This window comes from Rhodamnia argentea, chromosome 11 (assembly GCF_020921035.1).
Source record: "Rhodamnia argentea isolate NSW1041297 chromosome 11, ASM2092103v1, whole genome shotgun sequence".
NCBI lineage: Eukaryota > Viridiplantae > Streptophyta > Magnoliopsida > Myrtales > Myrtaceae > Rhodamnia > Rhodamnia argentea.
In genome coordinates, this window is record NC_063160.1 from 21801299 (window position 1) to 21825687 (window position 24389).

Sequence of the window (24389 nt, forward strand, 5' to 3'; positions counted from 1 at the left end):
CCTCTTTTTCTTTTTTTTCTTTCTACATCTCACCGGTGGCCGGTTTCAGGTGATGGCTGGCCATCGGCGAGGGTCGCCTCCCCAAGGCAAGGCCACCCTCAAGGCTAGCAAGGACAACCCTCGCCTCACCAGCAAGAAGGAAGGGCAAAAAAAAAAAAAGGGAAAAAAGAAGTAGGAAAAAAATAACGAAAATGTCACTTGTCGAGTTTTTCTTTGAAATAATGAGGGTACTCCATGCATTTCTTTAAAATAATATTTATTTCAGGCATTTATTTATAAAAATGACGGTACTTTGGGCCTTTCATTTAGAATTTTCCTTAATTTAAAAGGGCAAGTTGGTTCTAAACTGGGCAGAAAAGGTAAAATCCAAGTGGGAAAAAGTGAAAGGCCTCATGGGCTGGTGGACGAATTAGGTCGCGCATTGGATTGCGAAAGGGACGGATCATGAAGATCGTCGTCCTAACATGGAGAGGCGAGATATTATTCTCCATGCTCGGGGAGCACGATCGACCGCGCCTCGCACTATCTGCGGGCGTCGTTTCTTGCTTTGTTGCACTAGCGAGCGTATCCTAGCGTGTTGACCTCCCCGATCTAATTTAGGGGACCGTCACGAGTATTGATTTTCCCCTAAATTAACCCCAAAGATTACGGATGATGAACCCGAGTTGAAGAGGGAACGGTCTGCGCTACACGAAGTTCCATCTTAAGCTCGGTACCAATTGTGTCTGTGTCGATTCAATTCTAAATCATTTTTCTCGCCGATTTGATCCCAAACCTTTTGCAATCGTGTCAATTCGGTCCATCTGGCTAATTTTGGCACGCCGGTGCTGACGTGGACCATGTCGGCCATCGCTAGCCAGAGGAAGAACAAGAGGAAAGGGAAAAAAGAAAGAAAAAGAAAACAAAACAAAACAAAATAAAAATATAAAAAATATTAAAATATTATGTCGCTAGACTGTCAAAATTGATCGGATTGATTGAAATGGCATAATTGCAAAATGTTTAGGACTGAATCGGCAAAAAAAAATAGTTTAGGACTAAATTGATATAATTGCAATATGTTTAGGATTTTTTTTTTTTGTAATTTTTCCGATATTTTCTTATTAATGTGTTATGGACGTTGACATATACGTGTGATGTCCGTGACTCGTAACCAGCCAATCAGAGGCACACTTGGAGGAAAGATGGAGAAAATTTTGCTCGCACCCATGATCGACCGGAAAGAATGTGGACCTCCTCGTACCAATGTTAGTCGATTGTGAGGTGCGCATGCTTATTTTGTGCCTTGAAAAATGGATCTCTCTTTTCATGGTCGAATGCATTCGAAGAACGCGTTGGTGCTCCCACCGGACGAGGCCCCCCCGACTAAAAGTTTACGAGAGCAACTACAAACCGTTTCGAAACCTTTAATCGCCAGCCTTTTGTCTGCCTAACGCAATTCGTGACGAGCATGAGTTCTAACATGGAGATCTCATCAGGCGTTCACTCGTCAATTTAGAGCGGGTATGAACGGAATACCGACCCTCGAGACGGACCCGTCAATTCCACCGGTACCCCAAACATTTTTGCAGCTGGCGATCAGATGGCTTGCCAATTCGCACACGTGAAGCAATCGCCATCCACTACCACTAGTAGCAACTAAAACTAAAACCTTGCTAATTATTGGGACTAGAAACAGCACCCTCTTCGCCCATCTCTTGTCGTGGCCTCGAGCCCCTTTTTCCTGGTTTGTGTTCGTGCGGATCGATTGAACTGTCGCATTTGTCGCTTACCTCTGTCTGTGTACCTAAACATGTCGTTGTCTGATGGCGAAATCAGACAGACCTTACCCACCACGAGCGAAGCTCTTCGTTTTTCTTTTTCTTTTTCTTTTTCTTTCCCTTTACTTTTTCCCTCTTTTTTTGGTGGGTGGGTCGAATTCAAGTGCCTAAAGCGAAATTCATACTCGATTCGTGCGCCGTACGTGCGACAGTAGCTCGAAGAACTGTTCTTATTCGACGAAGATTTGGTGTCGATGGGATCTAGTGCGGCAATTCCTGTCCACGTGTCGTAATCGCGATCGAGTCTCAATCCATTCGTAATAATATCTGGATACCGTCACTTCTATTTCACAAATCGAATGATTAACTTATTATATACATTTGCTATCACACTTTCACTCTTCGTGTCGTGTTGGTATTTATACTTCGTTATCGTATCTTACACCCGTGGTCGTGCTGTGTGAATAAGTTGTGTTCGATAACGCCCATCCTGTGAAAATGGGAGTTTGCTTCTTGACAAAATATGGACCCCTTTCTCGAGAGTCAAATGTTTTTGAAGGCAAAACAAGGCATAACGTTCCGGATGAAATTATCATCTTGTTATTTCTAAATGGAGAGAAAGTTTTGTATCCGCCAAAACTTAGGTGATAGTAATAACATTTATTTATTTATTTTAAGTTGGTCGTGCATAACGAGGCAAGGTGAACAAATGTAAAAAAAAAAAAAAAACGGAATTGCTAATTCAAACTCGTTCTATTTGTCCTTTGGACTGATCAGCCCTAACAGGCCAAGAACTTCTTCTTCGATTGTCGATAGCGACTTTGAATTATGAGGATCCTATTCAAAATTTGTTAAATTATACTTATCATAACAAGTCATTGAGTGTGTAGATGAGAAAACTATAGGGTAAAAATTTTAGTATTGCAGGCCTGCTCTTTCTACTGCTTCGCTCCCGTTTTCATGCTCACAATCGGGCAAGGAAAAATTAATCACTCGCTTTCCTTGAAAAACGAATTTCGGGGTAATAAGTAGTTTCCTTCAAGATTAAGTTTTTCATGGAACCGCATATCGGGTTAAAAAAGGTTTCCTTCAACATTAAGATTTCCATGAAACAATGACTTCCTAATACATGTACTTTGTGCACAGTAATTTTTATTTCATGGACTCTCTCTCTCTCTATCTCTCTCTCTTCTCACGTTTTGCGGAATTGTGGAGCCCGGAGCTGGACCTCTGCTGTGCTGTCTCCAAGCTCTGCATAGTTGGTCTTACTTGTCTATCTCGCGCATTTCTTTTTCTCTTTTAGTTTTCAGGCCCGGGCTTTAGACCCTTCTTCAAAACCAATGCCGTCCGCGTCTCTGCTTTGAACTGCTCATATTTGATGAGAGAGAGAGAGAGAGAGAGGGATAGAGGATGACCCAAAAAAGCCCACCAAAATTCAAAGTCCAACCTTTGATTCTTCGTTTGAACGACACAGCACGGTGATGTATCATCTGCCGTTAGCTCGCTTCGTTTTCCCACATTCTTTCTGCTAACAGCCGAGAATTCCTGGGTAAATGCTAGTTTATTCTTTCTTCCTTTCCAAGGACAAAAGCTCTCACGTGATGCTGTAAGTTGCAATGTGCAGAGCCAACAAGAAGTCGAATCATCCTGGTTTGATGGGCTTTTGGGTTCTTCAACTTCTTTGACACGAAGACTGACGAGGAAGGTACGGCTAGCCCTTTCCTTCTGGAATCCCAAAATCTAATGGCTGACCAAACTCTGGCTCGTGGAGGGGACAAAAAGGGGCTTTGACCGCTGGATTTTCAGCACTCCATACGCGTGTTCAGTTTGTTCTCTTTCCCTCTGTCCGAGGGTAACAGAGGTGGTGCCAAATTTCATAGTCCTATTCTATCTTTCCTTCGCTTTTGTGGGTCATCTTGATCGTGTTGTTTTCTCGGCAGTTGGGTTTTCTGTGGTCTGAGAAGTTGTTCCAAGTTGACATGAGAGGTGGGAAGGCTGTCTGAATCTGACTCATCCGAGGTATCCTATCACCCGCGTGAAAGGGCCTTTATGATTTCCTTTTATATCACTAAATCCATTTTGGCAGACACATTATTTTCTTGGTTGTTATATAGCAGGGTATGTGAGTTAGAGAATCTGCAAATAGCTGTTTGAGTTGAGTGTATAAACAGTAAACGGATGGGGATTCATTTAGGGGTTGCTTGGTTGAGATGAAGTATGTTCTCAAAGCTGATAAATCTATTGAGGGCCTGCTTCTGGCCTTGGTCAGATCGGTATGTCCACACGGGCTCGGACGCCGGAGGCCGCCAAGACAGGCTTCTATGGTTCAAAGATTCGGGGCAGCACTTGAATGGCGAATTCTCAATGGCTGTTGTCCAGGCCAATAATTTACTAGAAGATCAAAGCCAGATAGAGTCGGGCAATTTGAGTTCACTCGAGTCCGGCCCCCACGGTACCTTCATTGGTGTCTACGACGGGCATGGGGGACCGGAGACTGCGCGCTACGTTAATGATCACCTCTTTCAGCATCTCAAGAGGAAGTGGATTCGAACTTCGCTAGAAAGTTCCCTTTAACTCTAAATTGAGCTACGAGGACGTAGTTTGATGTTTTTCAAAGTTCGCTGCTTCTGAGGAAGCGAGGTTATTGATGATTGTAATATTCAAAAGGTTACGGCTTTGGCAGAGTACTGGGGATATGAACTTGAAGAAATTATCAGATTTTTAGATTGTCACGGCCATCGCTAGATGGTCATTGGTGTTGGATGAAAAGTCTTTGGGGGTGTTATGGACAGTTCAACCATTGTTTGCTATTGCGTCAAATTTCGAACTAAACTGTGCCTTCGTTTTGATAAACTACATCCTATTTGACGAAAAGATATACTCTTTATTGAAGTTGAGCAGACTTTGCAGGAGCTGTCTCTCTGTCTGCAATCTCCAAGAGGACTAGTAGCTTGATTACGATGATTCTAGTCGTTTGATTATGTCTAATTTGTGTTGCTAGTTTAAAATATTTTTCGTAATGAAGTGTTTTTCCTTAATTGTCCAAATATCAAAGTTTTTAGATGCCCATTGTGCGCATTTTTCATGACGCGTGAAATTTCAAAATGGAAATACTCTCCATTTTGGGGTGTCATCCATACTCACTATCGATAGAAAAGCACGGGGTCCCACTCTTTGATGAGAGAGTTGGGGTCACGAGGGCAGCGCCCTCGAGTCGTCAGAGCGCTTTTAAAATTTGAGCTCGTATTTTTTTATTGATAGTTTGGGTTTGGACACATAAATAGCTATTGCTATATATTATCTTTTTTCTCTTATACTTAATGGATGTAACAGAGAGGTGCGTTATGCTAATTACAGCGGAATCCTCTCTTGGATGTAGTCCTAATTTAAAGGTGAATTAAGATAAACGTTGTGTGTTGATTTCCTTTTCTCTCTTTTACGTTTAACTTAGTATGTGATTTTGTGCGCCGAATCCTAGCGCTCCACCCACCCTCCACAGCCCTCGTCCGTAGCTTTTAGATTTTATAAACATCGCTCTCATACGAATTCAGCCATAATTCAAAGCGGGTAACGTTTATATTTGTAAATCACAAATCATAGAGACGCGGTCGTTGGGTTTGAGGAAGAAGAAGAAGAAGAAGAACACAGCCAAATTTTCAAATCGCTTCTAGAGCTTCCCGTGATAGCAAGGTCGGATCTATCGAAGTCGATGGCTCCATCATTGATCTTACAATGAAAAAACTTTGACCGACGTGAAGCATAGAAACTCAATAAATCAATAAACTTATTGAGTATGTTGACCGCTCGTCGGCTGAATGGTTCTATGTACTTTCATCTCATAACGCACGACGTTTTTAATTATCAAAACCAAAACAAAACTCAACAAATCCATAAATTACTCCATCGAGAAATAAATGTGCCCGAGAGCGGAGTCCACCATTCCAATCACCTCTTCCACTTTATATAAACCTGTCATTGCCAGTTCTTCAATATCGCATTCAAAACAACATATTCCCAAAGACTTTTGCTTGCGTCTATATCAAGATTTTATTGATAGGCCCACTTCGATATCCATCGATTAACTTGCCCGTCTAAGTCGAAGCTCCATCGCACTTGACGTTCGGGTCATTAGACTAGCGACTATTCTTAACTAGACGAACCCAATATAAAAGTCCTCTCATCGCCAATATAGGGAAAATTAGAAAAAAAAAATCGTAAATTTGTTGCAATTGTGCAAATTCAGTCTTAAATCTTCTTCTTCTTTTTTACCAAGTGGATCCCAAATCTTTTAATTTAGTGCCAATTCAGTCAATATGTGACGTTGCCGTTACTAACGTGGCAAATTTTAGTAATATTTTTTTCACTCTTTTTTTTTTCTTTCGTCTCCTTCTTCCTCCGGTCGATCACTGCCAAAGGCGAGGGCAACCTCATTGGACACCGGCGAGTCCTCGCCTCCGGTCGGTCACTAGGCAATGGGCTAGAGAAAGAAGGAGGGAAGAAAAAAAGAAATGAAAAAAAAGGAAAAAATAAGTAAAAAATTTGAAAAAAATGTTAAAATATTATTCAAATTGACACGTCATTACCAGCCAGTTAAAGTTAAACGGATGAACTGAATTGGCATAAAGACAAAAGATTTATGAGTCAATTAGCCAAAAAAAAATATATTTTTTGATTGAATTGACATAATTATAATAAATTCATAAAATAATTTTGGTAAATTTTTCCGCCAACATCAAAGCCTACGTCGCAGCTTGCATCGTCCACGAGAGCTAAACTAAGGAACATTCAGCATTACGAATTGGGTCGCGGGCGCAACTTTCGAAGAGAGGTTTTAGGGCTTGTAGAATTTGGGGAGACGAAAGATTCGGCAGAGCGGCGGACGGAAAGTCCAAGTTAGTCGTCACTTGTGATGTAACGAAAAATTGACAAGAAAACACAGCCCGAATTCCCACGACCCCGATCGACGAATGCGTTCCAAGATTCCCCACCCACCCCCCCGAACGCGTTCGCTTTTTCTGAGGAAGGCTTTAGCTCGTGTTATGTCCTTCTAGCCCAATATTTAGCTCCACAAATTCTATTCTAAAATCACGTGTCTAATTGCGTATCGCGAATTTTCAAGCGAGCGAGCTATATTCAAATACCGGTAACAGCTCGACACGGCGTCTAATAAGCCAATTCTATGACTAAACCGTCGTAAGCTTAATGGGTTCTCGTATCTCATGTCATGCTATCGGTTTCTTACACAAATGTAAGAGAACTTCTAGTTTCAAGATATTTTTCGAATCGAATCCTTTTGAACATCCGCATTACATATAATTAGAACTTATTTCCCTACTTTTTCTTCCTGGGTTTTTTTTTTTTTTTGTAGCTACTCATCAAGAGTGTGTTTAAATTAGAATAATGCACATATTACCCGATAATGTAGACGGATCTCTAGCTTTTTCCTAGGAAAGTTCCGCCGGTTGATGGAGGCACAATCCTCGAATGCCACTCTCCCTAAATGACAGAACCCCTAGTTACTCACTCGCTCTTACTTGCATCGTACATCCATCCGGTCAAAATGATCATCCCGAGTCAAAATGCGACGCAGTCAATACACGTGCGTGCTTAAAATGGGGAATGTTTTGACTGATGAATTAAGAAATAGAAGTGCGATTTTGATTGCCGAATGAAAGATGATGTGAATTTTCGTGGTGCCGAGAAGATTCGAAGGTCCACGAGACGTTAGTAAGGACAGCACAATAGCGACGATTTCACGCATCGGATAATTCAAACATGCCACGTGTCCATAGTCAATAGAAATAAAATGACCACGTTTCGTTAAAAGTTTGGCATTAAATACATGTATTGACATTACTCTATGAATGGAGAGCGTTTCGTTTCCAATAATAACCGAGGTACGAGACAAGCACATGAGCAAATACTCGGCATCTTTGGCATTGACCATATTTTGCAATAAAGAGGAGGAAAATTTTTTTACCGTCCGACAAATATTTTGTGTTCGATCCCCGAACTAAATACATCTCTATGCACGTTTACATGCTTGTGAAATTACGGGATATACATTGTTTTAGGAAATTGGCAGTGGGAATAAATGTCGGGACTTTATCATATCATGTGTTTGGTTTCTCGCGAAAGTAAGACAAAATTGGATATAAGTTTATGTACAACAAATGCATCGGATAAAGGAATCTGGGGACAAAGTTTTCATAACGATAATAACAGTGATTATCATAATTTTTATAATAATTTAAAGGAAAATTTTCAAATAATGGTCTAAAGTATCATAATTTTCACAAATAAAGGCATAGAGTGAATATTGTTTCAAAGAAGGGCCTGACCAAATGCACTTTCATTATTTATTTATTTTTTCCTTTTTTTCCCCTTTTTTCTTTTTTTCTCCTTACTTCTCACCAGTGGCCGGTCTCGGGTGATGGTTGGCCATCGGCGAGGGTCGCCTCGCCAAGGCAAGGCCGCCCCCAAGGCCAGCAAGGACAGCCCTCGCCGGGCTCGCCTCACCAGCAAGAAGGAAGGGCAAAAAAAAAAAAAAGGAAAAAAAGAAGTAGGAAAAAAAAACGAAAATGTCACTGGTCGAGTTTTTCTTTGAAATAATGAGGGCACTCCATGCATTTCTTTAAAATAATATTTATTTCAGACATTTATTTATAAAAATGACGGTACTTTGGGCCTTTCATTTAGAATTTTCCTTAATTTAAAAGGGCAAGTTGGTTCTAAACCGGGCAGAAAAGATAAAATCCAAGTGGGAAAAAGTGAAAGGCCTCGTGGGTTGGTGGACGAATTAGGTCGCGCATTGGATTGCGAAAGCGACGGATCATGAAGATTGTCATCCTAACATGGAGAGGTGATATTATTCTCCATGCTCGGGGAACACGATCGACCGCGCCTCGCACTATCTGCGGGCGTCGTTTCTTGCTTTGTTGCACTAGCGAGCGTATCCTAGCGTGTTGACCTCCCCGACCTAATTTAGGGACAGTCACGAGGATTAATTTTCCCCTAAATTAACCCCAAAGATTACGGATGATGAACCCGAGTTGAAGAGGGAACGGTCCGCGCTACACGAGGGTCCATCTTAAGCTCGGTATCAATCGTGTTTGTGTTGATTCGGTCCTAAATCATTTTTTTTCCCGATTTGATCATAAACCTTTTGCAATCAGATCAATTCAGCCCATCCGGCCAATTTTGGTATCTAAGCATCGACGCGGACCATGTCGGTCATCGCTGGCCGAAGGAAGAAGAAGAGAAAAGGGAAAAACAAAACAAAACAAAACAAAATACAAAAAATATTAAAATATAATGTCGCTAGACGGTCAAAATTGATGGACTGGACTGAAATAGCATAATTGCAAAATTTTTAGGATTGAATCGGCAAAAAAAAATTATGACTAAATTGATACAATTACATTATATTTAAGATTTTTTTTTGTAATTTTCTTGATATTTTCTTATTAATGTGTTATGGACGTTGACATATACGTGCGATGTCCGTGACTCGTAACCAGCCAATCAGAGGCATGCTCGGAGGAAAGATGGAGAAAATTTTGCTTGCATCCATGATCGACCGGAAAGAATGCGAACCTCCTCGTACTGATGTTAGTCGATTGTGAGGTGCGCATGCTTATTTTTGTGCCTTACAAAATGGATCTCTCTTTTCATGGTCGAATGCATTCAAAGAACGCGTCGGTGCCCCCCACCGGACGAGGCCCCCGACTAAAAGTTTACGAGAGCAACTACAAACCATTTTGAAACCTTTAATCGCGGGCCTTTCGTCCGCCTAACGCAATTCGTGACGAGCATGAGTTCTAACATGAAGATTTCATCGGGCGTTCACTCGTCAATTTAGAGCGGGTATGAATGGAATACCGACCCTCAAGACGGACCCGTCAATTCCACCGGTACCCCAAACATTTTTGCAGCTGGCGATCAAATGTGCAACACCCCCATGTGTCGTAACAATCCAGTGCCCATAAATGATCAAATTCATCAGATGGCTTGCCAATTCGCACACGCGAAGCAATCACCGTCCACTACCACTAGTAGCAACCAAAACTAAAACCTTGCGAATTATCGGGACTAGAAACAGCAACCTCTTCGCCCGTCTCTCGTCGTGGCCTCGAGCCCCTTTTTCCTGATTTGTGTTCGTGCGGATTGGATTGGACTGTCGCATTTGTCGCTTACCTCTGTCTGTGTACCTAACAATGTCGTTGTCTGATGGCGAAATCAGACAGACCTTATCCACCATGAGCGAAGCTCTTCGTTTTTCTTTTTCTTTTCTGTTTTCCCTTTTCTTTTTCCCTCTTTTTTGGTGGGTGGGTCGAATTCAAGTGCGTAAAGCGAAATTCATACTCGATTCGTTCGCCGCACGTGCGACAGTCGCTCGAAGAACCGTTCTTATTCGATGAAGATTTGGCGTCGATGGGATCTAGTGCGGCAATTCCTGTCCACGTGTCGTAATTGCGGTCGAGTCTCAATCCATTCGTAGTAATATCCGAATGCTGTCACTTCTATTTTACAAATCGAATGATTAACTTACGATATACATTTAGTATCACACTTTCCCTTTTCGTGTCGTGTCGGTATTTATACTTCGTTGCTATATCTTACACTCGTGATCGTGCTGTATGAATAAGTTGTGTTCGATAACGCCCATCTTATGAAATTGGGAGTTTGCTTCTTGACAAAATATGGACCCCTTTCTCGAGAGTCAAATGTTTTTGAAGGCGAAACGGGACATAACGTTTCGGATGAAATTATCATCTTGCTATTTCTAAATGGAGAGAAAGTTTTGTATCGGATGATATTTCCGCCAAATTTAGGTGATAGCAATAACATTTAATTTTTTTTTTTAAGTTGGTCATGCATAATGAGGCAAGGTGAATAAATGTAAAAAAAAAAAAAATGGAATTACTTATTCAAACTCATTCTTTTTGCCCTTTGGACCGACCAGCCCTAACAGGCCAAGAACCTCTTCTTCAATTGTCGATGGCGACTTTGAATTATGATGATCCTATTATACTTATTAGAACAAGTCATTGAGTGCGTAGATGAGAAAACTATAGGGTAAAAATTTTAGTATTGCAGGCCCGCTCTTTCTATCGCTTCGCTATTGTTTTCGTGCTCAAAATCGGGCAAGGAAAAATTAATCACTCACTTTCCTTGAAAAACGAATTTCGGGTAATAAGTAGTTTCCTTCAAGATTAAGTTTTTCATGGAACCACATATCGGGTTAAAGCGGTTTCCTTCAACATTAAGATGTCCACGAAACAATGACTTGCTAATACATGTACTTTGTGCACAGTAATTTTTATTTCATGGACTCTCTCTCTCTTCTAACGTTTTGCGGAATTGTGGAGCCCGGAGCTGGACCTCTGCTTTGCTGTCTCCAAGCTCTGCATAGTTGGTCTTACTTGTCTACCTCGCGCATTTCTTTTTCTCTTTTAGTTTTCAGGCCCGGGCTTTAGACAATTAGACCCTTCTTCAAAACCAATGCCGTCCGCATCTCTGCTTTGAACTGCTCATATTTGATGAGAGAGAGAGAGGGAGAGAGGAAGAGAGGGAGAGAGGATGACCCAAAAAAGCCCACCAAAATTCAAAGTCCAACCTTTGATTCTTCGTTTGAACGACACAGCACGGCGATGTATCATCTGCCGTTAGCTCGCTTCGTTTTCCCACATTCTTTCTGCTAACAGCGAAGAATTCCTGGGTAAATGCTAGTTTATTCTTTCTTCCTTTCCAAGGACAAAAGTTCTCACGTGATGCTTTAAGTTGCAATGTGCAGAGCCAACAAGAAGTCGAATCATCCTGGTTTGATGGGCTTTTGGGTTCTTCAACTTCTTTGACACGAAGACTGACGAGCAAGGTACGGCTAGCCCTTTCCTTCTGGAATCCCAAAATCTAATGGCTGACCAAACTCTGCCTCGTGGAGGGGACAAAAAGGGGCTTTGACCGCTTGATTTTCAGCACTCCATACGCGTGTTCAGTTTGTTCTCTTTCCCTCTGTCCGAGGGTAACAGAGGTGGTGCCAAATTTCATAGTCCTATTCTATCTTTTCTTCGCTTTTGTGGGTCATCTTGATCGTTTTGTTTTCTCGGCAGTTGGGTTTTCTGTGGTCTGAGAAGTTGTTCCAAGTTGACATGAGAGGTGGGAAGGCTGTCTGAATCTGACTCATCCGAGGTATCCTATCACCCGCGTGAAAGGGCATTTATGATTTCCTTTTATATCACTAAATCCATTTTGGCAGACACATTATTTTCTTGGTTGTTATCTAGCAGGGTATGTGAGTTAGAGAATCTGCAAATAGCTGTTTGAGTTGAGTGTATAAACAGTAAACGGATGGGGATTCATTTAGGGGTTGCTTGGTTGAGATGAAGCATGTTCTCAAAGCTGATAAATCTATTGAGGGCCTGCTTCTGGCCTTGGTCAGATCGGTATGTCCACACGGGTTCGGACGCCGGAGGCCGTCAAGACGGGCTTCTATGGTTCAAAGATTCGGGGCAGCACTTGAATGGCGAATTCTCAATGGCTGTTGTCCAGGCCAATAATTTACTAGAAGATCAAAGCCAGATAGAGTCGGGCAATTTGAGTTCACTCGAGTCCGGCCCCCACGGTACCTTCATTGGTGTCTACGACGGGCATGGGGGACCGGAGACTGCGCACTACGTTAATGATCACCTCTTTCAGCATCTCAAGAGTAAGTGGATTCGAACTTCACTAGAAAGTTCCTTTTAACTCTAAATTGAGCTACGAAGACGTAGTTTGATGTTTTTCAAAGTTCGCTGCTTCTGAGGAAGCGAGGTTATTGATGATTGTAATATTCAAAAGGTTACGGCTTTGGCAGAGTACTGGGGATATGAACTTGACGAAATTATCAGATTTTTAGATTGTCACGGCCATCGCTAGATGGTCATTGGTGTTGGATGAAAAGTCTTTGGGGGTGTTATGGACAGTTCAACCATTGTTTGCTATTGCGTCAAATTTCGAACTAAACTGTGCCTTCGTTTTGATAAACCACATCCTATTTGACGAAAAGATATACTCTTTATTGAAGTTGAGCAGACTTTGCAGGAGCTGTCACTCTGTCTGCAATCTCCAAGAGGACTAGTAGCTTGATTATGATGATTCTAGTCGTTTGATTATGTCTAATTTGTGTTGCTAGTTTAAGCAAATCCGTGTTCTATGCTTGACTGAGGAAGTGCTTCATTTCTTTTATTGACTAAATGCTTTTCAATTGATCACGTACTTTCCTGAAGTAGTCAGAGAGCTAGTTCCCTTCTATATTAGTTAATTGACCTCATTTTTCAGGGTTGATATCGGAGCACCAATCGGTGTCTGCTGATGTTATACAGAAGGCATTTCAAGCAACAGAAGAGGGGTTTATGTCTATTGTTACCAAACTCTGGCCAGTAAAACCACAGATCGCAGCTGTCGGATCGTGTTGCCTAGCTGGCATTATTTCTGAAAATACCCTTTACGTAGCAAATCTTGGAGACTCAAGAGCTGTTCTGGGAAGAGCGGTGAAGGCGACAGGGGAGGTACTGGCCATCCAGCTGTCGACAGAGCACAATGCAAGTATAGAGTCCGTGAGACAGGAGTTGCGTTCCATGCACCCTGAAGACTCACAGATTGTAGTTCTGAAGAACAATGTATGGCGGGTGAAGGGCCTCATACAGGTAAGTTAGAGCCAGGACTCAAAGATTAGTATATGCTCTCACCGCAGATCATCTGCTTATATATGTTAGATTACATCAATTAAGATAATAGTCCATAGTTTGATATTAGATTTGGAAAGTTCCTAATATCTTTGATGGTACATGCTAGGATAGTGCTTTGCTTTCGGCAAACGTTTTTTGTTATCAGGAAATGGGTTTTTGTGCTTGAAATGGTGCCCTCTCTAAAAGGTTCCAGTGGGAACATGAACAAGTTTAAGGACCTTTTCCTAGCACAACTGACCAGCAAGCTACAACCTTCTGCAATTGCAAAAGGAGGAACTTGAAAAATGTTCTGGCAAGGCAATAGAAAGAAAATATTACCAAAACTTACAACAACGCTGGTTTTATCGAAATCAGTTGGTTCTTCCTGCAGCAGTGCAGCTTACTTGTCCTGTCTTCTGTTCTCTCTCTCGATTAGTAATTTTCATATTATCTTTCAGTGTAATTGGAAATAGTCTGAAGTTTTCATCTTTGGTCCTATGGGTGTTATAGCGCACTTTCCTGGGAAACCAGCATATGCTGTTCCTAAAATTGTCATTTGCTCGTAATATTTCTTTCGCTAGAATTTGACTGGTAATTCTGTAGATCTCAAAGTAATGGTCATGGCATTCGGTTTTGCAGATTTCAAGATCTATTGGTGATGTATGTCTGAAGAAGGCCGAGTTCAACCGAGAGCCTTTGTATGCAAAGTTTCTCCTTCGTGAGCCTTTTGAAAGACCGATATTAAGTTCAGAGCCATCAATCTCGGTGCAACAGCTTCAGCGACATGATCGGTTTGTCATTTTTGCATCCGATGGACTTTGGGATCACCTCAGCAACCAGGAAGCAGTAGATTTAGTTCAGAATCACGCCCGCAATGTAAGTTTAACTTGCTACTTTTTCATTTTTTTCCCATTAAAATAACGTAACCGTCTAATTTGCATTCAATTAGCATGCTGTACCATGGAAGGTGTGGGTGCATTACCTTAGCTGTTTACAATCATATTCCATTCTATACTTCTGGGCTGATCTGAATTGAAGAAACTCGCTATCATGGTCATGAATAAAGGATACAATAATGCAATATCATATTTAACTAGAAAAAATATGTGCACTCAAATCCACTGACCTTCGCTGCAGGGAAGTGCGAGGCGGCTAGTGAAAGCTGCTTTGCAGGAAGCGGCAAGGAAAAGAGAAATGAGGTACTCGGATTTGAAAAAGATCGACAGGGGAGTCCGCCGGCATTTCCACGACGACATCACGGTCATCGTCTTGTTTCTCGATGGGAACACGATGAGCAAAGCGAGCTCAGTCAGGTCATCGAAAGTATCAATTAGAGGAGGCGGCATCAACTTGCCTCCCAATACTTTGGCTCCTTGGTCTACGGCCCCGGAGGCCGGCGATAATTGAAGAAGCTGCTCTTGGGATTTCTGTATTCATCATTATGCTGCTCTAGATGTATTTCTATTGTGTACCGGGCAGCTTCCTTGGCAGATGAAAGAGGAGATGGGCCTTAACACTCTTCCAGCTGAACTGGGACTCAGACTGAAACAATGGCCTTTGGAAAGCAAAGGGCTCTGGAAAGATAGTTTCATCAACTGGGTGGGGTGGTAGGATCACTCCACTACGAGCCTCTCTGAGGAGCAATTTTTGCCTTCATTTAGTCCAGCTGTGTATCAGCTCTGTAAATGATGTTACTTGTGAAAACAATTTGCCTTCTTTTAAGATTCTGTTGGGTATTTTTGCCTGGTTTTTATCAGTGGGAGTTCTTTTCGGAATGTTATGATTCCCAATGCCAAAACAGGGGGAGAGTGACCTTTTGCTCTCTCTGCTCATTTCAGTTCACGCACAGTTTTATTACGAGAGAAATAGGTCCAATATCCGAAAAAACTCTAATTTTAATATTTGTGATAATTATATTAAAAAAAAATTTATCTCGTAAAAAATCTCTAATTTTTACTTTTATCCTAATTTTATCATAAACTTTTACTTTTGTCCAAATGTTACCCGCTTAGTACCAAAAAAATTTCCAGCTTTAGCATATGCCCTAATGATATCTAAATTTTTTATTCAATTTTTATTTTTGTTTCAATTCTACCATCGTTGGCCTTTCATCCAATTAATCCTACGTGATATTTTCACGTCGTTAATAAATTACTTCTCAGCAAAATTGACATGAAAAAACTCCAGAACTTATCTTTTGTTGTTTGCTTCCCCTACATATTGCCCGGAGATACAAAATCACTTAAAACGGCGTCTTTCGTATTCTTTTTGGCACTCAATAACTTAAAGAACGGTTAGACATAAAGATATTTGTATGAACGATCTAAAAATCTATTCTAAAATTTGAAGATTTATTGGTAAGTTTGGTGAGAAAATTTGAGTCACGTAGGATTAACTAATGGTGATTATGAATGGAAAGTCGACGATGGTAGAATTGGGATAAAAGTAAAAGTTGAGGGTTTTTTTATGAGACAAAAAAATTTCGGATATAATTGGAACATATGCTAAAGTTGAGAATTTTTTTGAGTATTAGATCGGTAAAATCGGGATAAAAGTAAAAGTTGAAATTTTTTTATGAGGCAAAAGAAGTTTTGCATATAATTGTCACTAATACGAAAGTTGGAGTTTTATTTTAGTATTAGGTCAAGGGAAATAGGTACAGACTGTTGGTCATGGTCAAGGTCATAGTCATGTCATGGATGTTGTTATGCTATGTCTTTAACTGGGTATCATATCTGATTAGTGATCTTCCTAAGTGCTGATCATAATCCCTGACACAAGTTTTTTCTCTGCAAAATTTCAAGAAGTTCCTAAAGTTTGGTGCTTTATTCAATTGGGGGGACTAGCCTTGGACCTTCTTTGTAAAAGAACATATCGAGCACGAGATTAGAGCAATTTTTTTCCTTTTAAGTATTCACTGAGTATGTACAGGGGAAGTAGGGGTTCACGAGGCAAGAGAAAGGCTACTTGTCTTTTCCCCCCTCTCACTGGTCAGGCTTTGTCAGAGCATATTCTCGATCGCCACGAAACCAAAATCTTGTCGTCTAATTCGCAATTTGTTATTATTACATGTCCTTAAACAAGTCACGACCCTTGGATTAACTGCACGGTCCCCCATGCCACTACTGGCATCTCAAAGTACTTTTAATTTTTTTTGGGAGTAGAAATGTGTGAATGAATAACACCAATTATTACAGGGAAAATATGTTTCTGTTTTCTTGATAATCCGAAGAATAAGTTTGTTTGTCAAGCTCATATTTTTCTGACTATGAAGGCGAGGACACTTTTCCCCCTGTGAACTCAGCAGAAGGTCTGTGCACTGCAGATTAGGATAAGTATATGATAAAATTTCTTCTCCAGAAGATTAGTCAGAGACATGGCAATTTGGGTTGCGTGCGTGCAGCTTCTAATGCAATTTATTCAGCTGTTGAACTTCTTTTTCTAGACAAAGGTGAGAAATTTGCATGAGCCTACCTGAATGTTACATATTGTCAACTTTGCATCAGAAGCTTAGCTTCCGTATGGCGGTGTTACGTTACTATATGCCTGCACCAAGTAAGTGGGGGGTTTAAATGTACAAAGTATGGAAGGATTTTCATGTCTCCTTTGCTTTATTTTGTTTGCTTTCCCGGTATTTTTCATGGGTTGAAAGCTAGCGCGGAGTGGCTGCAGCACTTTTGGACTTCCATAAAGGAGACGTTTCTCTGTTATCAAAGGAAAAATACTCTGTTATGGTGGCAACCCTGCATCAGTCCACTCATTTTTAGCAGAGAATTTCTCCTCCGCTGAAATTCACATAAATATTTTCACTCTGTCCATGCAAAAATCTTCATCAGCTCTCTTTAGTATTGAACATTAAACAAATGCTGTCTTTGTCTGAACCAAAAAACGTGAAAGAAAAAGGGAAATGGTAGCAGATATCACTTTCCAATGTTGAGCCAGGACTTGCTCCCTCTCTCTCAATCTGAAGTCGTGAATGTCTGCGTTTCGTGTGCCTTGACTGCCTCCCCCACTCCTAGCGCAGGGTGAAGTTAGTTATGAGATGGGTGTCTTGTTCTTGGCCACAGGTTTGACTATCATTTTTATTTTGTACTGTGTCTCAATGGTGGTTTGACACTTTGACTTTTCCCTTCATGGGTAAATTAGTTCTCTGTACTTTTGAAGACCCAAGAATGAAGTTTCTGTCCAGAGTTTGAGGTCATCCAACCCAAGTTTCTCATTTTTGTAATTTTTCTGAAATACCCTTTTTCTATTTTTTGTTAAAAAATTAAGATTTAGAGAAAAGCGGTGTTGTTTTAGTTTTGTATTTCATGTTTTAGTAATATAATGTCATGTAGACGAAATAAAATATTCAATTGCACTGTTAGAACTTAATTGTACTTTTTGTAAGTTTTAGAATCCAGTAGCACTTTCATGATGAGTTTTAAAACTTTCAATGCTCTTATTTTTTATTTTAAATTTGATTCAATCTCTCGGCCTTCTTTGTTTTGGGATCTTGACCATTTTCGCAAGCAAAAGGGAAGTCGTAGAAAGTGGTACGACGCTAGGATGGATAAGAAATTTTTGGCCTGTTCCCTAACTGATAATTACATAATCTCGGTGCATCGCATGATTGGGACATTCGGGTCGGACTTTCTTTAATAAATGCCAAAGTATAAAATTAACCCAATGCGGTAATTCCGTCGGAAACCTTTGTATTTTGAAGCATAACGTCTTGACCTATTCAAATGAGGCGGAGCAAAATAGATTACTCCTGTAATGCATTGAAACCGCTCAAAATATCTATCGTTTGAAAGATGCGAACAACAATGAATGCCATTTAAATGACTCGTAGAGCTAAAATGTCTTTGATCCCAAGTAATACCCATATTCTCCCCCTTGTATGCATGCCAACTGTTTCTACTCTCTCCAGAGGGAGAGCAAAGTAGACCGAATGATCATATATTTACTTTGATTTCCCGTCTAGGTCATTAAAACCAGTAGAATCAAAGGTGAGAAGCTGGTAGGACCAGCAACAACAAAAAAAGAGCGGAGGATAAGGGCGCGCGTGGTAACATTTTTGTTCTAGAAATTAGCTTTTAATTAGAAGTTGATTTTTTTACTTTTTGAGAGATGTAAATTTTTTTAGTTTTTGGCTCTATAATTACTCCTGGAGCATTGTTTTTAAAAGTAAAAAAATAAAATTACTTAATCAAACGGATTTTTATTTGAGAAATAACGGTGGTACTAAAGGAGTTTTTCTCTAAAAGCGCACTTGCAAATCATAAATTTTATTTCAAAAGGATTGTCATGCGCCTGGGTGCTTTCTTGATCCCTTCCATGGGCCAGAAAAAGCTTCTCTCACATGACACGCCCATGCATTCAGTTCCAAATCTATGATGAGCCATGAAACATTAGATTCAGAATCTTGGTGCCATCTTGCTCAGGAGTTTCAGATGGGGTTAGTTTTTTCTTTTTTGGCCTAGCTCTTAAGAAAATGACAGGGGCAAAAGGGGTCCCGGCCAGGCGAGGCGACACTTTTCTTCTCCAGAAACTCCTCCAGTACTTATTGAAGAAAACGATGCCTTGGGACAAAGCACAATTACACCCTTCATTAGGAGTGGTTTCCGAGGTAAGTAATCGCGGTCGTGTTTGTATAATGACAGTGGAAAATACCCACCAGAGACTGGACAATTAATGAACCACTCTCTCTCTCTCTCTCCCTCTCTCTCACTAGGCTGGTCTCTCTGCACTGGTTACAGTGAATGAATGACCACATTTGGTTCGTCTCTGACCCTCTCTCTACTGGTGCTGGTTCCCTCTATGATCTCTGCAAAAATCAAGCACAGCCCTTTAATAATTTCACTTTTTTTTTGCCTTCTTCTTTTTCAAGAGCCACGTATGGAATGATAACCATGGTTGTACTTGTGCCCCTCGCTAAACTCATGCCTACTAATTACCAAACAGCAAAGCACAAGGATTCTGGTCTCTCGCTCCCGCTCTTTCTCGAGCCCCCTACCTTTTACTTACTCTACCTATGCTCCAGCTGCTTTTGGCCCTGTTGTAATGTAATCTCTCTTTTCTCCGTCCATGTTCCCTTCTAAAATTGTATATTAGAAGATAAAACTCTCCATCTTCTTGTTTCGCAGTCTCTCTCGCAGTTTCAGGGTATTAAACGAAAAAATAAAAAAATGGTGGGCTTAGGGAAAAGATGGAAATGGAGGAGGGGAAAGAACTACTCTTGCTTTTACCTCCAGCCTTTCTAGACACTCTCTCTCCAGAAAAGTTCACTCTTCTGTGTTTGCTTCTTTGAAGCTCTTTGTTTTTTCCGCTCTTACTTGGGGCTCTTTTGCTTGGAGAAGGAAATGGGTCGTTTGGAAGCTCCTTCAAAAGATGTGTCTCCACCAGAAGCCGGCGTGCCAGAGCGAATCCTGATATGGGTATGGCCTAAAACTTCCAATGGACCAGCATTTTGGACTCTGCTTTCTTGAAAACGCGGCTCAAGCGAATACATTCTCTGTCTTGGCGAAACCCAACCTCCTTTGTATCCGAAAAGGATAAAGAGACACCCCCAAAAAACCAACCTTTTTACATTCTGATAACCCGTATACCCCAACTTGAGGTTTAGGGAAAAGAAAAAGAAGCAGAGAGGATGGGATGTGTTGCTTCTAAGCTTGGTGAAGAAGAAGAAGTAGTATCCATATGTAGGGAGAGAAAGCATCAGCTCAAGCTAGCCGTTGAGAGAAGGTATGCTCTCGCAGAAGCACATTTTAGGTACTGTCAATCTCTACACGCAGTCGGAGCTGCCATTAAGCTCTTTGTTGCTAGACACTCTTCACCTTCTTCACCTTTCCTCATAACTTTCTCTCCACCTTGCACGTCCCCATCAACCTCCACCGAGAATGTCACCAACAACACCATGCTGCTCCAACAGAGGCCTTCTGAGTCCACCAAAGAGTCCATCCCTCGTGAGCACTGTGATTCCTCTGCTTCTTCAGATGACTCTTCAGAGGAAGAAACTGAGAAGAGAAAAAGTGCAGAAGTAGAAGAACCAGCCTGCGGGTACTATTATATGCAAATGCCACCACCCATTCCACCTCCTCAGATGGACTTTGAGTGGGACTTCTTCAACCCCTTCTTTGGCATGAGGCCGGACGTCATGAGTGGGTATAGGCAGAACTCTGAGGATGATCTGAGGGTTGTGAGGGAACAGGAAGGAATACCGGAGCTGGAAGAAGAGGAAGAAGCTGAAGAGAATGGGGTTGACGGAGAGAAAAAGGCGGTGGTTGTTGAAGAGAATATTGTAAGCGGAGGGGAGGCTAAGGAAGAGAGCGGTTTGGTTGAAATGGGGAATGTGGCGAACGGTGGCGGCTGTTTGGCCCAGGGTGAGCACAAAGGCTTAACAGTGATTGACATGCCCGAGAAGGGTAGAGAACTCTTGGAAGCATTGAAGGACGTTGAAGACCATTTCATAAGGGCATATGATTCTGGCAAGGATGTCTCTAGGATGTTGGAAGCTAACAGAGTGCATCTGCAATCTGGATTAGAGGAAATAAAAGGTGAGATTAGGGTTTTCCGGGTTGGTAGATTTTGCTGTCACATTTACAATGTTATTGAATAAAATCTTACTTCAACCCCGAGTACCCATTTTGTCATCCTACTAAACTATTAGCAGAAGGCAGCTCGAAAATCATTTCATGAAAAAGGTCACCTTTTTTGCATGCATTTCCGACCAATTTCTCAATTCATGTCTGATTAATCAGTGTTGAGGGAACTTGCTGTGTAATCCTTTCTCTGTTGTGGTCTTGGGTTCTCAAGTTCCTATTGATGGATTTGTTAGTTTTGTTGGTTCAGTTGTGACCTAGGTAATTCAACTTTACTTTTCCTCTTTCCTTTCAGTGATTCGGATTTCTAGACCCATCTAAAAAGTTGGTGGTTTTCATCTAATCTCGAAACCTTCTATTCCTAGGTCTCAAAAGGTTCTTGTTTCACTTGCCAGGATAAATCGCAAAATTGGTGCCCGACATCTTCTGGGTGTTGTGGTTTCACTTTTATTAGTGGTCCCTTTCCTGTCGTTGCTGCATTCTTTCTTCTCTTCTCAATAAAATCATTGTTGGGGCTTATTCTTGTCCCAGCAGCTAATGAGGACCAGACCACAATGTTGTCTGCCTAGGCTTCGATTTGTGCTTGCTCTGGACCAACCTGAGGGGAACTTAATTTCTCTCTGGTGGATGCAACCCACTCCAATGCAGACTGGAGGGAGAGGAGAGACGATTAGAAGTTGCTTTTTTGACCCCAAAAAAAAAAAAAAGAGGTTGCTTTCTCTTTGAATTCATTTCAGGGGACATTGTCTCCAACATTAGTGAACTCTTTGTTTTTCTTGTTGTTTAAGTTATTTTCTTGACCTCATCATTCATGTTCTTATAGGAGTTTTGTGAATCATTTTAGTCCTGCCCTTTTCTCTCAGGTTTATCTCTTTTAAATAACCTCTTTCTAGCAAGTTGCGATTCTAGAATATCGTAGCATTCGCCCTTCATTTCTATTCACTATGTAATGCGACATTTTCTTGATGAGGCATGATGACTGTGTTTCCTTCCTTAAGAGATAAATCAGAAGTGCCACATCTTTCGGATTTGGTGCATGTTTCCGATATTCTGTATTTTGCAGAGATCTGTTGGCACTCTCTAACTTCCAATTCTAATGCAGAAAATTCCACAAAAATTATCCAATCGTTAACGTGGCACCGATCAACTTCATCTAAGCCTACCTCATGCAAAAGTCTGGTGGCCTCAAGTTCAAAGGGATCGTCTACATGGACCGCATACACGAATGAATTGTTTGATGACTATGGAGGGATGGTTTCAGGAAGCCATTCACTCACGTTGGAAAGACTATATGCATGGGAGAAGAAGCTCTATGAAGAAGTTAAGGTAAAGCTGCATCTGTCAAAACTCCACGCGCTTGATTAGCTACTATTAACGAGTTCTCCGCATTGTCATGTATGAAATTGAGAAATAAGAACTACTCAAATCATATAATCTTACTGCATCCAGCATCTTCTGGTTCCCTTTTGCTGATTAGCTACTTTTTACCTGCTTTCATGGTTTCATGCTGTGAAAAGCAAGTCTCCTATGTCTTCACATCTCACCTGAACAGGGTATGCTCTTGGAAATGTTTCTTGATTCATGTAAAAAAAGATGAATTCTTGAAAATTGAATTCATGTCTGTATAATCTGTATGTTATGATGTCGGACTTAGTTTCATCTAGTTTACTTTCATTTATTTCGACTTGATAATTTCAATCCTATATGCCCAGGCTGGAGACAACATAAGAAAATTGTATGAGAGGAAGTGTACGCGGCTGAGAAACCAAGATGTCAGAGGAGATGATGGACCCACGATGGACAAAACCAGAGCTGCGGTGAAAGATTTATATGCTAGGATCTTGGTTGCGATTCGCAGTGCCGAGTCAATTTCTAAAAAGATTCAGAAGCTTCGTGACGACGAACTGCAGCCTCAAATTCTTGAGCTTTTGAAAGGGTAAGCGAACACCTAGGAAAAACCCTGTTTTTGCGTTCCAAAAGTGTACATCTTTCTGTGTTGGCTCTGTGAATTTCGTCAATGTACATCTGTTACATGAAGGTAATTAAGTCTATTTTCAGAACTTCATGGTCTTGCTCCTTGATTCGTCATTCTGTTCACATCGTGCAGCCTTACTCAAACCTGGAAAATTATGCTAGAGTCTCACGAGACCCAGAACAAGATTCTTCTCGAAGTTGGTACCTTTGCTTGCCCGATGTATGGAAAGTTCTGCAATGACTCCCACCGGCTCGCGACACTCCAGCTTGAAGCTGAGCTCCAGAACTGGCGGTCATGCTTTGCCGACTACATCACATCACAAAAGGCATATGTTGAAGCACTTCATGGTTGGCTTGCCAAGTTTGTAGCGCCCGAAGTCGAATTTTGCTCCAAGGGCAGGAGTTCTTCTGTGCCGTACCGTGTCAATGGTCCCCCTTTGTTACCGATCTGCCACGACTGGTCGGCCTTTCTGGATAAGTTGCCGGATAAGGCCGTGGCGTTCGCATTGAAAAGCTTTGCTAAGGACGTGAGAGCTCTTTGGGCCCAACAAGGGGAGGAGCAGCGCCAGAAGAGGAAAGTGGATGCGCTGGCAAAAGAAGTCGAGAGGAGGACAATGTCGTCGTCATTCCACAACGCGGAGACCCAGTTTCTCGAGTTCAGGCCGAGCGAGGACAAAACCAAGCTCGAGATCGACCATCCCGAGCTCACAGAAGACAAGGGGGATCACTTGGACACGTTGAGGAGGAAGTTAGAACTGGAGAAGGAGAGGCACCATAATTGCATGCAAGAAACGCAGAGAATCACTCTAAACAGGTTTCGGACCGGGTTCTCCGCGATCTTCGAGTCCATGACGGAGTTCTCCAAGGCTTCTCAGAAACTGTACAATGATCTGGTTGCTTACGGCGACAACGCAGAGAAAGCCGACAATGTAACGCGTTTAGAAGGCTCCCAAGCCGGAGACGGTTAAAGGAGATAATGGTTGGACTTAGATCTGACGGTTGTAGGTCTAACTTATCGGGTCGGGGCTGTACATTACCGGTTCGAGTCGAAGCGCCTCGCTGAGATTTGATTGGTGTCCTTGTTCTTTCTTTCTTTTCTTTTCTATTTTTTAACTTGGTAGGCTTTGGTGAGGACTGTTATTAAGATGTCCTTGGTGGTCCGTTGTGGTCACCCCCTTGGTTAATTGTTTATTGGCAATACGTGTTAGGAGAGTTTGCCTACTCTCTGGGAATGTTACATGCAAAATATATGTGAGCTAAGTTAAGCAATTGCTGGTTGATGGTCAAAGCCATTGTAGGAGTGATACTTGAAATCAGAAAAGGTGGGTTGCCTTTCGGACCGAAGAACGAAACAGTCAAGCCCG

At 41.5% G+C, this 24389-nt stretch overlaps 2 protein-coding genes and 1 long non-coding RNA gene across 5 annotated transcripts; all 3 read left to right on the forward strand.

The window, feature by feature from the left end:
• The first annotated feature begins 3908 nt into the window (after positions 1–3908).
• On the forward strand, positions 3909–15342 carry LOC115735907 (probable protein phosphatase 2C 60). 3 transcript variants are annotated; one of them, XM_048272989.1, is made up of 5 exons: positions 12093–12468; positions 13080–13447; positions 14108–14344; positions 14606–14915; positions 14958–15342. In XM_048272989.1, exons 1-4 carry the CDS (start codon positions 12150–12152, stop codon positions 14873–14875), a joined length of 1194 nt encoding a protein of 397 aa, XP_048128946.1. In that variant the 5' UTR covers positions 12093–12149; the 3' UTR covers positions 14876–14915; positions 14958–15342. The 3 variants fall into 3 exon arrangements, with proteins under 3 accessions (XP_048128945.1, XP_048128946.1, XP_030523206.2); XM_048272988.1 differs by lacking the exon at positions 12093–12468 and adding an exon at positions 3909–4296 and having other exon boundaries at positions 14606–15342; XM_030667346.2 differs by having other exon boundaries at positions 12094–12468; positions 14606–15342.
• LOC115735908 lies at positions 11257–12087 on the forward strand. The gene is made up of 3 exons (XR_004014823.2): positions 11257–11481; positions 11557–11951; positions 12050–12087. It is a non-coding gene; the product is annotated as an uncharacterized LOC115735908 (long non-coding RNA).
• A 3929-nt stretch (positions 15343–19271) lies between the features above and the next one.
• Positions 19272–24302, forward strand: LOC115735886 (protein ALTERED PHOSPHATE STARVATION RESPONSE 1-like). Its single transcript, XM_030667315.2, has 4 exons — positions 19272–21006; positions 22154–22377; positions 22764–22987; positions 23159–24302. The coding sequence occupies exons 1-4, from the start codon at positions 20100–20102 to the stop codon at positions 23991–23993; spliced, it is 2190 nt and encodes a 729-aa protein (XP_030523175.1). The 5' UTR covers positions 19272–20099; the 3' UTR covers positions 23994–24302.
• Positions 24303–24389: the final 87 nt, after the last annotated feature.

Bases quoted from the DNA above. Each gene is read 5' to 3' on its own strand.
- LOC115735886 (XM_030667315.2), top strand. From the start codon at position 20,100: ATGGGATGTGTTGCTTCTAAGCTTGGTGAAGAAGAAGAAGTAGTATCC. The intron at 21,007-22,153 runs GTGAGATTAGGG...ATTCTAATGCAG, and splicing joins TGGATTAGAGGAAATAAAAG to AAAATTCCACAAAAATTATC. The intron at 22,988-23,158 runs GTAAGCGAACAC...CACATCGTGCAG, and splicing joins ATTCTTGAGCTTTTGAAAGG to CCTTACTCAAACCTGGAAAA.
- LOC115735907 (XM_048272988.1), top strand. From the start codon at position 3,978: ATGTTCTCAAAGCTGATAAATCTATTGAGGGCCTGCTTCTGGCCTTGG. The intron at 4,297-13,079 runs GGAAGTGGATTC...CTCATTTTTCAG, and splicing joins CCTCTTTCAGCATCTCAAGA to GGTTGATATCGGAGCACCAA. The intron at 14,345-14,605 runs GTAAGTTTAACT...CCTTCGCTGCAG, and splicing joins TTCAGAATCACGCCCGCAAT to GGAAGTGCGAGGCGGCTAGT.